We start from the raw sequence: 15,483 nt of genomic DNA on the forward strand, positions 1-15,483 counted from the left end.
CGGAAAACTTTCATTTATATGTATATAATTTAGAAATTGTCACCAAAAGTGGATATATAATAACTTATGTTATTTATTAAGATTTTAAGAATTCCAAATATTCTTATATGCTCACATCCATTATATTTTTCACGAAGAGCCCTTAGTATGGTCAAGGACGATTATACATGAACATGCTTGCCAGATACATCCCCAGGTTTAGTTGATTTGCTTTGAGAACTAGTTTTGTGATGTATTTTTGGTCTCTTCTCTCCCCCTCTCCCTGTGTGTGTCTGTGTAAGGTTACTTCACACACGTGTGTACAACTTTTATTTATCACTATTATGATTGCTACTACCAAGCGGCAAGCCTATTAAGCTATGCAAGAAAAACAACCAATAATTAGAGTTAGCTACCTTCATTAGCCTCATAAAAAGAATTATTAAAAATGTCAAGCAAATAATTTACTCATGTCAAGCAATAACTTTAATTTGATTGTCAATTCTCGTATGGTTTTTATTTTGCAGTTTTATGTTTACTCGGCACTTGGAGTACGAGTATTTTGTAAAGAAGATGTGCTACTATATGTTAAGGAAATGAAGATCGCCAATTGTGATACAAATGGACAATGCGACACTAACTCTCGAGAAAATGTGTATTTCTTGCTATCACTAAATAAATAGTAATTTATATATACAATGATTTGACTTTCCAAAGCTAATATGGTTCCTTATTTATAGATCCTTGCAGAAGTGGAGTTCAACCCATTTGGGCTGCCACATGGTTGGGTGAAAGAACTGGTATACAGAAAAACATTGGAAGGAATAAGGAAAGATCCGGTACATAAAAACAAAACCAAAATCACTCTATTTTTATTTGATTAAATCCTTTCATAGTCCTAATCATTATTACTTATGCAGTACTACACGGACCCTGTCAATCAATATGTATTCAGGACATTAACGTCTGCAGTTCGCTACCTTGAAACGGGAAAAGTTACAAAACGTGCTTTTTTTCCAAGGACAAGTGTCCACGAACTGTACAATTTTGAGAAGTCTGCGGATCTGGTAACTGAGCATTTCAACATTTTGTATTATCACTAATTGTCGTACATCATTGTTTCTTCTCAAAGTTATGTTTCATTTTAAGAACTTCACTTGTCTTAGTACAAAATGCATTTGTTAACTATTAGCAATTATACTTTCTAAAATTAAATATATATTTTGGGCATGTGTCATATTAGAACAAACTACCATTCAAATTGTTCTTGAAATAATTAGACCGGTTAGTCATGAACAATTAGATCAGTAAGAACAACTTAAATAGGATTTCAGCATAGTTTCAATATTTTTCATGTTATTCTAAAAATAATTAGACCATTTTGATCAGCTTAAATAGGATTGTAGGATCTCCACTTGTCTTAGGAAAACATGTATTTGTAGGTTCTTTACATGATTGATACTAATTAATTAATTATTTGATTTCTATTATTGAATTAGGGTCATAGTGATAATGCTATTTAATTCTCGTCGATTCCATCCTTGGGCCTCTCATTATGTAGGAATTTATGCGATCACTCTAATTTCACCTTATCATTTAATCGTGCAAGATTGATGTATGATTATTGTAGTTGTCATATGCGACACATGTGCTATATCCAAATGATTGCCCTTGCATTTTTTTGGAATCCTCAAATTTTGGACTTGCCTTCCCATTATATAAATGTGTATGTTCCTCGAACAATTCTATAAGATCATTTGTCTATAAACCTATTAGACAAGAATTTATATCTTAGGACCACACCAAATATGGAACATTTTGGTTGTACAACGCATATGTATGCACCTTATTATTTTCTTTAATTGTTTGTCATAGGTTGCAATATAATAGAATGGTATGTCGTTTTCCTACTGTGTGCATCTTAATGTTCCTCTTTTTTTTAAGTAGACACTGAATCTTTGCATAAGAAATGCCTTCGGTCTACCTATACGTTAGACCATACTTCGAAACGAGCATTGTTTAGTTTTCTTTCACTAGTGTGTCAATTCTTTTATGCAACTTTGTAGAGCATATAGACTTAAATACTTGATAACATAATGTGGTGGCTTAAAATAGCACAATTTTTAAAGCATATGTTTCTTATGTAGTTTGTGTTATGATATTTTGTACACCCTCCGTTCCTAAATATTTGTCTCTTTAGAGATTTCAAATGGTCTACCACATACGGATGTATATAGACATATTTTAGAGTGTAGATTCACTCATTTTGCTTCGTATGTAGTCACTTTTTGAAATCTCTAGAAAGACAAATATTTAGGAACGGAGGGAGTATATCATACATAATTAGTTAAAAAACGTGTCCAACTATTTGAACCGTTAGGTTTGTCAAGAAATGGATTGCATTAACATTGTTAAACATTAAAAAATATAATAAATTAATTAATTATGTTTATGGATATTGACATTTTTATTTAATTGTTTCTTTTTGCAGCATGAGTGTTTGCGCAAAAGGCTGATAAAAAATGTGATGACTGGTACAACACATGCAACTCCGTCGAGACCTAGAAGATCAAAAAGTGTGGAAAGGATAAATCTCAATGAGAAAAAAATATATCTCTGTAAGTTCCTCATGCCATCATTGCTCTGATAGTTATATATACATGCATGTGTAGCGATTTTCTCCCTTTAGGTTCTACCATCCAATCTAGTCAAGTTACCATAAATACTTTACACGTGTTAATGAGGAGGAATAGAAATAGCAGTTGCTAGCATAAAATACATTAGAAATAGATAAATGAGGAAAACATATACTCATGCATACTACTACATAAACTTGGGAAACTTAATTTTGGTTGTATACTTATATGCATTCCTATGTTGTATGTGAGATTGCTTTAATTACCCGAGAGTGTTTACATTTGTTTTCTCTTGTGATGTCTTGGGAAGTCCATTAGTTACCTAAGCAAAAATTAAAGCTTTTCCAAGTTGCTTAATGTCTTTGTACGCAATTTTCCCGAGCTTTGGAAAGCGTTGAATATACCTTGAGTTATATAACTAAATATATGTATGATATACATATGTTATCTTCATGTGAGGTTTACAAACTGAACACTAACAACTGAATCAAACATGGATCTTTTAGTCGATTTGACACTTTTAAACATGAATGTTCAAGTACACTTGCAAGCAATTGTGTAATTAGTTTTTAGTAGTACATTTTTTTTAGTTTTTCTTGAAAACCATTTTGGATGCATATTTAAAACTTAAATGGGCATATTAAGATATACTCCCTCTATTCCTAAATATAAGTCCCTTTATAGATTCCAATGTGAACTATATATGAAACAAAATGAGTGAATCTACACCCTAAAATATGTCTATATACATTCGTATGTAATCCCTATTGAAATCTCTAAAATTACATATATTTAAAAATGGAGGGAGTATGTACTATTGCCCATCCGCTCCTAATGTACATTGCTTGTACTTTTTGCCGAAAAGCGTGAAAACTAATAAAAATCCTTAGAATTTCTTTGAAAAATTATAGAACGCACAAGGCTATAATAAATGGAGCTATTCTAAGGATTGTATTTGTATTTCCTTCGTAATGACTTGTATTTTATTTGTTATAGACGAGGACAGCAACACCTCTACGGACTTAGATTCACCAGATGAGAACCATCAAATCAGGAAGAGAAACTTGAAGGCTAAAGGGAAAGAAACATACTCCTCCAAAACTCTAAGGCGTCCGAGAGGGAGGCCATCCAAAGTAGCGAAGGAAACTGTTGGAGACATATCGGCGGAAGAAGAATAGATGATGAAAACGTAAAATGGCTAGGTTTAAAATGGAAAACAAACATGGGACTAGGCAGTGAAGAAATGGTTGGCACGTTGAACCGGGATCTGGACTATGGAAAGCACCAATGGAAGTTACAAGTAATATTTGGCCATAATTTTGTATTTTTTTGTTTGAATATTTAGTACAAAATTTAGCCGGTTTTTAGATTAAAAGGGTGATACGACCCCCTAGACTTAATTGGTTTGAATGATGGCTGAACACTTCAAAAAGTTATCCAGATTGTTTGTGCTAATATTTTTCCTACAATGATAGTTTTTATTTACTCCAAGCATCATATCATGGAATTAAATACAAATGAATAGTGTCCACACTTGAATCTATGTAATAATCTGCACACGACCATGAAAGATAAAGCCAAAGTGTAATGGTTGGAGATAGAAGACCCCTCAAAAAAAACTGCCCGTGCAACTTGTTAGCTCTCTCATGAAGCTCATTCATTTTCACGAGTTGGTACGGTCTAGTTTTTGGATTGAAACACTGTGTGAACGGCACCCACACATAAATAACAAATATTTGCAACCCAACACGCAAGAGGGGTTGTCAATCTCATTCTCATGATCTCATATACTACTAGATGCCTATGATTTGTCCCATGACCTGGGGTTGGGCTCCAAGACGAGCGACGCGTAGATGAGCTCGTTCCACGCGTCGGGCACGCCGGGGAGGCACCAGTGGCTGCAGTCCTCCTTCCTCCTCTTGTCCGGCGCCACGCCGTACAGCGACGGGTGGGCGTCCTTGCGGAAGCTGGTGAGCCTTGTCACATTGAGCAGCCGCACGGGGAACCGCATCCGGGCCACCACCTCGTCCACGATCCGCATCTTGAAGGCTAAAGGGAAAGAAACATACCCCTCCAAAACTATAAGGCGTCCGAGAGGGAGGCCATCCAAAGTAGCGAAGGAAACTAATGGAGACATATCTGTGGAAGAAGAATAGATGATGAAAACGTAAAATGGCCAGGTCTAAAATGGAAAACAAACATGGGACTAGGCAGTGAAGAAATGGTTGGCACGTTGAACCGGGATCTGGACTATGGAAAGCACCAATGGAAGTTACAAGTAATATTTGGCCATAATTTTGTATTGTTTTTGTTTGAATTTTTGGTACAAAATTTAGCCGGTTTTTAGATTAAAAGGGTGATAGGACCTGCTAGACTTAATTGGTTTGAATGATGGCCGAACACTTCAAAAAGTTATCCAAATTTTTTGTGCTAATATTTTTCCTACAATGATAGTTTTTATTTACTCCAAGCATCATATCATGGAACTAAATACAAATGAATAGAGTCCACACTTGAACTCTATGTAATAATCTGCACACGACCATGAAAGATAAAGCCAAAGTGTAATGGTTGGAGATAGAAGGCCCAATCAAAAGAAAAATACAATCAAAGGTTGTGAAAGGCCAATCCAAAGATCAAATCATCATCATTATTGACAAGAATATCCTTTATTTCATCTACAAATACAAAGACAATGTGTACATCTGCAAATGGCACACAGGGTTGTTGAGATTGCATACTACCACCGGTGGCAAGAAATGTGGCCACCTAACGTAAAATGTGTGTTATGTTATATTAATGAGTTTAACGACCTGTTCCTGAAACTTGTTAGCTCTCTCATGAAGCTCATTCATTTTCACGAGTTGGTACGGTCTAGTTTTTGGATTGAAACACTGTGTGAACGGCACCCACACATAAATAACAAATACTTGCAACCCAACGCACAAGAGGGGTTGTCAATCTCATTCTCATGATCTCATCTACTACTAGATGCCTATAATTTGACCCATGACCTGGGGTTGGGCTCCAAGACGAGCGACGCGTAGATGAGCTCGTTCCACGCGTCGGGCACGCCGGGTAGACACCAGTGGCTGCAGTCCTCCTTCCTCCTCTTGTCCGGCGCCACGCCGTAGAGCGACGGGTGGCCGTCCTTGCGGAAGCTGGTGAGCCTCGTGACGTTGAGCAGCCGCACGGGGAACCGCATCCGGGCCACCACCTCGTCCACGATCCGCATCTTCTCCGGGTAGCTGTCCACCACGGCCCCCCTGAACGCCGGCTCCGTCTCCCCGCTGCAGGAGCCGCCCGAGTCCCACTCCCCTCCCCTGAAATGCGCCGTGGAGTATCCCCGGTAGAAGACGACGCTCTTGCTGGGGTCCATGTTCTTGTCGACCCAGTGCGCCCATGTCTGGAGGGCTCTCCGGTAGGCTTCCGTGGAGTTGAACTGGGGGTACAGCGTGTCGCCTTCCATGTAGTAGTTGGTGCTGCATGCAGTGCACACACACATTGTTCATCTGCAGAGGAGCAAATCAATGGACGGAGTGGTGGCATCTCAGGCGGCGCGTGACGTACCCCCTGGCCGTCTTGCCGTGCGTCCACCAGTGGCCGGTGTTGAAGACGAGGACGTCGGCCTTCTTCCACCGGCCGGCCGTCTTGTCGATGCGGTCGATCTGGAGGGTCGGGTTGGAGTTGCCCTGCCGGTTCAGCCGCAACACTTCCCGGACAAGGAAATGCGACCGCACGAACTCCACCGTGCAGTTAAAATCCTACAATAATCCCATCGTTCAAGCTTCGACCAATGGAGCTTGATTGATTGACTGCGCCATGGAGTTTACCGGGAACATGAAGACGAAGTAACCGCGGCCCTTGGAGATCCGGTACCCGTGGGTCTCGAACATCCTGGACTTGTCGGGGAGCGCCGCCCGGAGGATGCAGAGCATGGACTCGAACTGGTTCCGGTTCATGGAGTCGCCCACCAGCATCAGCCGCCGCCCGCGAAGCCTCGACAGGAGGTCCGTCGCATTGAACCTGGGGAGCCGGCACCGGCGCGGCGCCCAGCGCCACCGCGTGTACCCGGCGTCCGGCCGCCCGTTGGACGCGCATGCGTACGCCTCGTCCACGTACGGGCACGTGCCCGGCACGTACAGCGGCCGCGTCGGCTCCTCGTCGTCGTCCGGGACCCACGTCCCGTCGTAGATGTCGCACCGTTCGGATGTCTCGCGGCCGGCTGCCTTGGGCGGCGGTGTGGGACGTGGGAGAGGTGACGCCGTCCGTGTCAGCGGCCGCGGCGGCGGTGGAGAAGGTGACGACGTCGCTTGTGCCGGCGGGGGTGGCGTTTGTGCCGTCCGTGGCGGTGGTGACGGATGCGAGACGCGGATGGACGGGAGCCAGGAGAGGCGATGGGAGGACAGAGCGTGCGGGGAGGTGGCAGAGGGGCGGAGCAGGAGGAGGAGGGGGAGGGTGAGCGGGAGCAGGAACGGAACGGAGACGAAGGCGGCGAGCGGGAGCACGAGGCGGCACGGGAGCGGCGGCGCGGGCGGCATCGGCTGGCGGAGGGAGCCAGATCACCGGAGTTCTGAGACTGCGACGGCGTGATGCGAGGGCTCTGGGTTCCGGCGAGCCGCCGAAGGTGGCGGGCGGTGGATCCTTCGGGCGACTGGCGTGGCGGGGGGCGCGCGCGTCAGTTGCTCCGGCCAGATCGAGCAACCAGAGGCACACGGCCCGGATGGAGCATGGGCCCGGTGGAAGGCGGAACCATCAAACTGTTTCGTAGGATTATCGATCTTAATACGGGCCGAGGTGCAGAAAATACGATAAGATGGGCTGACTTGGTCTTCCGTCCTACAAATGGTTTTTTCTCTTTCGGGGAGTTGTGCTTCCAGCTGACCACTGCACTTGTTTCTAAAAAAAATATATAATAAAGCTGACCACTGCACTTCCCTCCCCACAAAAAAAGCTGATCACTACACTATCTTCAGAAAAAGAAACTGACCACTGCAATGGAAAAACGGGAGGTCTTGATGTCCATTTCATCTCGCCGCGAGATCAGTTTGCTGTTGTGTGCACCAAGCCGGCTACCCAACAGATTTTACACCGATTTCGTTTGCCTGAAATCTTATTCGTGCACGCGCACGATCTTGGTTAAACAAGCGGCCGCACGCTGGCCGCTCGATCAACGCAAATCCATCATCCCACGAGCGCAGGTGCTATCTGGTAGGAGTCGATCTCTTCGCTACCTTCTCTCTAGAAAAAAAGGCTTATTCTTGTCCTCTTTCCCTCGTCTGCATCGAATCTGGTGAAGAAGCCACGGCTGCGTCGCCCGGGAGGTCGAGGCAAGGCGGCGGACCGGACGAGCCTGGAGAGCAGATCATCAGGGAGCCGGACCAGCGGCGCCGCCTTCTCCTCCCTCCTCTTTCTTGGAGTTGAAGCAAGTGTTTCCCAGCCACCGCAGCCGGAAAGGGACGCCGCGCTCCTCCTACCGGCGCCGCGGCTACGCCCTCGGCCGCCGTTCTCAAGGAAAGTGTCCTCGTGCCGCTGGCCACCGTCGTTGTCGTCGGAAGACGTGGATTCGATCTTTTAGGTGAAGATGTTGGTGGAGGACCTGCTGAGTAGCGCTCGTGGTCGTCCTCCTCTAGTTGCTTGTGGATGGAGGCCAAGGTGGTCGTCGCGTCGGAGCAGGTGATGCGGAGGCGGTGGGTGGGACGACGTCGAAGTCTCGGAAGGTGTTTGTAATTTAGTCTAATTGCACACAAATAAATGTTTAGTTGGCAGGACACTAATTGCACACACATATATGCGCAATTGACGCGACAATGTAGTTTAGTTGCACACACATTGATATTTAGTTGACAGGACTAGTTACCCACATATGCTCAGTTGGCGCGGTAAATGTAGTCTAGTTGCACACACATTGATGTTTAGTGGCGGGACTTGGCACACACATATGCTCAGTTGGCGCGGCAATGTAGTCTAGTTGCACACACATTGATATTTAGTTGGCAGGACTATTGGCACACACATATACTCAGTTGACGCGGCAATGTACTCTAGTTGCACACACAATGATGTTTAGTTCGTAGGACTAGTTACACACACATATGCTCAGTTAGCGCGGCAATGTAGTCTAGTTGAACACACATTGATGTTTAGTTGGCAGGACTAGTTACACACACATATGTTCAGCTGGCGCGGCAATATAGTCTAGTTGCACAAACATTGATGTTTAGTTGGCAGGAAGACTAGTTCGTCGAAATATACCCATGCGGGGTCTACTTTTGAAGAGCACAACACGAGGGTTTCAACGATGAAAACGAATCTGAATTTTGACACACGGTTTAAAAGATATGTCTTTTATAATTTTGAAAACCAAATATTAATGCACAAGAGACCAACATGAGAAACATTAATGAAGCGACATGCAGACATCATCACGTGAGAAGAAACCACATAGGGTGATCAATTAGCCGTGTCCATTTTAGCACTTTAGAATTACAGTAATTTTGCCTTTTTAATATGCCGTATGGACTAGACGTGCTGCCTGAGACCACGGGCCGGCCGCTCGCGAGCGCTACCAATCCCCCGGCCGCCAGGTAGACGCGCCCTTTAGTTTGACCTCCCCTCTCACGTACATTGCCTTTCCCACCGTTTTTTATCCCACCAGCCTTCTTTTCCCGTCCCGCAAAAAAATCAATTCGACCTGAGCAAGCGAGCCGCTTCTCTCCTCTACTTCCCACGGTTTCCTTGCGCTGTAGACACATAGGACCTCCTCTACCAGCCCAGCTTCCTGCCGCTCTGCTCTCCGCCCTCGTCCCTCCCTCTTGCTCGCCTGATATTTCTCCCGCGTATATGTAATTTTTTTATTGTTTCATTCAATTATATTGTCAATCTTGGATTCTTCGTATGCATTTTTATGCTATTTGATATCAATTTTTAGGACTAACCTATTAACGCAGTGCCCAGTGCAAGTTTCTATTTTTTTGCTTGTTTTTTGCTTTTCAGAAAATCAATACCAAACGAAGTCCAAACATGATAAAACTTTACAGCGATCTTTTCTAGACTAGAAGGGACCCTAGAAGGCTCGGTAGGAGGCCAAAAGACCTACGGGAGAGCCACGAGCTCACAGGGTGTGCCCCCTGAGCTCGTGGGCCCCATGCATGTCCATTTGACCTAATTCCACCTCTATAAATTCACATATATTTCCAAACCTACAGAGAGCCACCCGAAGACTTTTTCCGCCACCGCAATCTTCTATTCTTCCGCGATCCCATCTGGAAGTCTTTTTTGATACTTTGCCGGAGGGGGGATCAATCACAGAGGGCTTCTACATCATCGTTGTCGCCTTCTGATGATACATGAGTAGTTGACCACCGACCCATGAGTCCATAGCTAGTAGCTAGATGTTTTTTCTCTCTTTTTGTTCTTCAATATCATGTTTTCCTCGATCTTCTTGGAGTTCTATCCGATGTAATCTTCTTTTGCGGTGTGTTTGTTGGGATCCGATGAATTATGGGTTTATAATCAGATTATTCATAGAAAGTAATTGAGTCTTTTCCAAACATTATTATGCATGATTGTTATTTGTATTTTGTCTCCAATCTATCCGTTTGGTTTGGCCAACTAGATTGATTTATCTTAAGTGGGAGAGGTGTTTTGCAATGGGTTCAATCTTGTAGTAGGCTCCATCAGGGTAGTAGTAGTTGTCGACGGGATTGGTTGGCTCCTGGGCTCCGTCATCTGAATTCAGCAATCGGGTATAGGGGAAAAGAGGTAGCAAAGCAACCGTGAGTACTCATCCAAAGTACTCGCAAGACCTACATCAGATCTATACTAAGTATCCATCAATATCAAGGAATGGGGCTATATCTTTAGACTATACCGTAGAAATTCCAGAATAGAGGGGAAGGCCTAGCCTATCGAAGACTAGCATCTTGCAGCGTCTTGCAGCGTCTTGCAACATTAGAAGAGTGCAGATTAGCTAACATAAGTAATAAATATGTAGTAGCAATGCCCAGAGATCCTTCCTCGACTCCCTGCGAGAAAGCAATCCCGGATCCATCATATCCATTTAGTGTCACAAGTATCTAGTTCTAGTTGTAATAGATCAGGATACAACTCCGAGCGTCCGTTACCGTGGACACGTCTATTCGAATAGTTATACTTCCCTGCCAGGGTGCACCAACTTACACAACATGCTCGATTAACTTCAGCCGGACACACTGTTTGGGTCATGCCCGGCCTCGGCTGATCGACACACCATAGTTGAAGGAAATGTGCCCTAGAGGCAATAATAAAGTTGTTATTTATATTTCCTTATATCATGATAAATGTTTATTATTCATGCTAGAATTGTATTAACCGGAAATTTAGTACATGTGTGAATACATAGACAATACAAAGCGTCCCTAGTATGCCTCTACTTGACTAGCTCGTTAATCAAAGATGGTTATGTTTCCTGACCATAGACATGTATTGTCATTTGATGAACAAGATCACATCATTAGAGAATGATGTGATGGACAAGACTCATCCGTTAGCTTAGCATAATGATTGTTAAGTTTTATGCTTTTTCTTTTTTCATGACTTATACATGTTCCTCTGACTATGAGATTATGCAACTCTCGAATACCGAGGAACACCTTGTGTGCTATCAAACATCACAACGTAACTGGGTAATTATAAAGATGCTCTACAGGTGTCTCCGAAGGTGTTTGTTGGGTTGGCATAGATCGAGATTAGGATTTGTCACTCTGTGTATCGGAGAGATATCTCTGGGCCCTCTCGGGAATGCTCATCACTATAAGCCTTGCAAGCGATATGACTAATGTGTTAGTTATGGGATGATGCATTACATAACAAGTAAAGGGACTTGCCAGTAACAAGATTGAACTAGGTACGAGGATAACCACGATCGAATCTCGGGCAAGTAACATACCGATGACAAAGGGAATAACATATGTTGTTATGCGGTTTGACCGATAAAGATCTTCGTAGAATATGTATGAACCAATATGAGCATCCAGGTTCCGCTATTAGTTATTGACTGGAGATGCATCTCGGTCATGTCTACATAATTCTCGAACCCGTAGGGTCTGCACACTTAATGTTCGATGACGATCTGTATTATGAGTTATGTGTTTTGGTGACCGAAGTTTGTTCAGAGTCTCGGATGAGATCACGTACATGACAAGGAGTCTCAAAATGTTTGAGAGGTAAAGATTGATATATTGGAAGGTTACATCGGACACCAAAATGGTTTCAGGAAGTTTTGGATAAGTTTTGGAGTACCGAGAGGTTATTGGAACCCCCCCGGGAAAGTTAATGGGCCACATGGGCCTTAGTCGATAAGAGAGAGCCGGCCATAGGAGGCGGCGTGCGCCGCCCCTTGCCAATCCTAATTGGACAAGGGGTAGGGGCTGTTCCCCACTTTCCCTCTCCTACTCCCTCTCCCTTTCCCCCTTTGCTATTCCGGAAAGAAGGAAAAATTGGGGGGGGGGGGGCGAATCATACTAGGTTTGGAGTCCTAGTAGGACTCCCCCCTCCATGGCGCACCCCCTGGTGGCCGGCCTCCTCCCCCCTCCTTTATATACGGGGGCAGGGGGCACCCCGAAGGCACAACATTGTCTTAGCCGTGTGCGGTGCCACCTCCACCGTTTACTCCTCTGATTGTATCATCGTAGTGCTTAGGCGAAGCCCTACGCATATCACATCACCAACACCGTCACCACATTGTCGTGCTGACGAAACTCTCCCTCGACCCTCTGCTGGATCAAGAGTTCGAGGGGTGTCATCGAGCTGAACGTGTGCTGAACACGGAGGTGTCATACGTTCAGTACTAGAGCGGTTGGATCATGAAGTCGTTCGACTACATCAACCGTGTTAACCTAACACTTCCGCTTTCGGTCTACGAGGGTACGTGGACAAACTCTCCCCCTCTCGTTGCTATGTATCTCCTAGATAGATCTTGCGTGAGCGTAGGATTTTTTTAAATTGCATGCTATGTTCCCCAACAGTGGCATCTGAGCCAGGTATATGCGTAGATGATATGCACGAGTAGAACACAAAGAGTTGTGGGCGATAATAGTCATACTGCTTACCACCAACGTCTTACTTTGATTCAAGGGTATTGTTGGATGAAGCGGTCCAGACCAATATTACATGACCACGTTCACGAGACCGGTTCTACGGACGTCCTTTGCACACAGGTGGCTGGCGGATGTCTGTTTCTCCAACTTTAGTTGAATCGAGTTTGACTATGGCCGGTCCTTGTTGAATGTTAAAACAACACACTTGATGAAAAATCGTTGTGGTTTTTGATGCGTAGGTAAGAACGGTTCTTGCTAGAAGCCCGTAGAAGCCACGTAAAACTTGCAACAACAAAGTAGAGGACGTCTAACTTGTTTTTGCAGGGCATGTTGTGATGTGATATGGTCAAGACATGATTTCATATAAGTTATTGTATGAGATGATCATGTTTTGTAGAAGTTATCGGCAACTAGCAGGAGCCTTATGGTTGTCGCTTTATTGTATGAAATGCAATCGCCATGTAATTGATTTACTTTATCACTAAGCGGTAGTGATAGTCGTAGAAGCAATAGTTGGCGAGACGACAATGATGCTATGATGGAGATCAAGGTATCAAGCCGGTGACAATGGAGATCATGACGGTGCTTTGGAGATAGAGATCAAAGGCACAAGATGATGATGGCCATATCATGTCACATATTTTTATTGCATGTGATGTTTATCTTTTATGCATCTTATTTTGCTTAGTACAGCGGTAGCATTATAAGATGATCCCTCACTAAATTTCAAGGTATAAGTGTTCTCCCTGAGTATGCACCGTTGCTACAGTTCGTCGTGCCGAGACACCACGTGATGATCGGGTGTGATAGTCTCTATGTTCACATACAACGGGTGCAAGCTAGTTTTGCACGTGCAGAATACTCAGGTTAAACTTGATAAGCCTAGCATATGTAGATATGGCCTCGGAACACTAAGACCGAAAGGTTGAACATGAATCATATAGTAGATATGATCGACATAGAGATGTTCACCATTGAAAACTACTCCATCTCACGTGATGATCGGACACGGTTTAGTTAATATGGACCACGTGATCATTTTGATGACTAGAGGGATGCCTATCTAAGTGGGAGTTCTTTAGTAATATGATTAATTGAACTTTAGTTTATCTTGAACTTAGTCCTGATAGTTTTTTCATATCTATGTTGTTGTAGATGAATGGCCCGTGCTACCGTTCCCTTGAATTTTAATGCGTTTCTAGAGAAAGCTAAGTTGAAAGATGATGATAGCAATTACACAGACTGGGTCCGTAACTTGAGGTTTATCCTCATAGCTACACAGAAGAATTACATCCTTTAAGCACCGCTAGGTGCAAGGCTGCTGCAGGAGCAGATGCTGAGGTTATGAACATCTGGCAAGCTCGATCTGATGACTACTCGATTGTTCAGTGTGCCATGCTTTACGGCTTAGAATCGGGACTTCAAAGACGTTTTGAACGTCATGGAGCATATGAGATGTTCCAAGAGTTGAAGTTAATATTTCAAGCAAATGCCTGAGTTGAGAGATATGATGTCTCCAACAAGTTTTGTAGCTGCAAGATGGAGGACAATAGTTCTGTCAGTGAACACATACTCAGAATGTCTGGGTACCATAACCACTTGACTCAGCTGGGAGTTAATCTTCCTGATGATAGTGTCATTGACAGAGTTCTTCAATCACTGCCACCAAGCTATAAAGGCTTCGTGATGAACTATAATATGCAAGGGATGGAAAAGACCATTCCCGAGCTCTTCGCAATGCTAAAGGCTGCGGAGGTAGAAATCAAGAAGGAGCATCAAGTGTTGATGGTTAACAAGACCACTAGTTTCAAGGAAAAGGGCAAAGGGAAGAAGGGGAACTTCAAGAAGAATAGCAAGCAAGTTGCTACTCCCGGGAAGAAACCCAAGTCTGGACCTAAGCCTAAAACTGGGTGCTTCTACTGCAAATGGAGTGGTCACCGGAAGCGGAACTGCCCCAAGTATTTGGCGGATAAGAAGGGTGGCAAAGTGAAAGGTATATTTGATATACATGTTATTGATGTGTACCTTACTAATGCTAGTAGTAGCTCCTGGGTATGTGATACTGGTTCTGTTGCTCATATTTGCAACTCGAAACAGGGGCTACGGATTAAACGAAGATTGGCTAAGGACGAGGTGACAATGCGCGTCAAAAATGGTTCCAAGGTCGATGTGATCGCCGCCGGCACGCTACCTCTACATCTACCTTCGGGATTAGTTTTAGACCTGAATAATTGTTATTTGGTGCCAGCGTTAAGCATGAACATTATATCTCGATCTTGTTTGATGCGAGACGGTTATTCATTTAAATCAGAGAATAATGGTTGTTCTATTTATATGAGTAATATCTTTTATGGTCATGCACCCTTGATGAGTGGTCTATTTTTGTTGAATCTCGATCGTAGTGATACACATGTTCATAATATTGAAGCCAAAAGATGCAAAGTTAGGAACGATAGTGCAACTTATTTGTGGCTGTAAGTGCATCTAGTGCAACCCCTAGTTGGTTTTGGAGTATTGACGGCAAACGTGGTTGAGGGACTAATGTGTTTGTGAGAATTGCAGGATAACATAGGTAGTGTCCCTCATTGATTCGGTTTACCTACCAGAGATGACCCCTAAAAAGGTCTGAAGACATTGAAGACAATGGTGGTTCGTGAAGACATTCACGACGAAGATTATGACACGTGAAGCTATGCACTTGAAGACTATGGAGTGCGAAGACATAGTTGTTTCGTAGTTTCATTTTCTTCTTTATTGAGCAATAGGAACTGCCGTACTGTTAAGTGGGG

At 43.7% G+C, this 15,483-nt stretch overlaps 1 protein-coding gene across 1 annotated transcript; it reads right to left on the bottom strand.

The window, feature by feature from the left end:
• Positions 1 to 5,460: 5,460 nt before the first annotated feature.
• Positions 5,461 to 7,156, bottom strand: LOC119339385 (protein trichome birefringence-like 5). The gene is made up of 3 exons (XM_037611468.1): positions 6,449 to 7,156; positions 6,186 to 6,379; positions 5,461 to 6,097 (listed from the first exon to the last, which is right to left on the bottom strand). The coding sequence occupies exons 1-3, from the start codon at positions 7,154 to 7,156 to the stop codon at positions 5,611 to 5,613; spliced, it is 1,389 nt and encodes a 462-aa protein (XP_037467365.1). The 3' UTR covers positions 5,461 to 5,610.
• Positions 7,157 to 15,483: the final 8,327 nt, after the last annotated feature.

The sequence above is a fragment of the Triticum dicoccoides genome, chromosome 7B, assembly GCF_002162155.2.
Source record: "Triticum dicoccoides isolate Atlit2015 ecotype Zavitan chromosome 7B, WEW_v2.0, whole genome shotgun sequence".
Taxonomy (NCBI): domain Eukaryota; kingdom Viridiplantae; phylum Streptophyta; class Magnoliopsida; order Poales; family Poaceae; genus Triticum; species Triticum dicoccoides.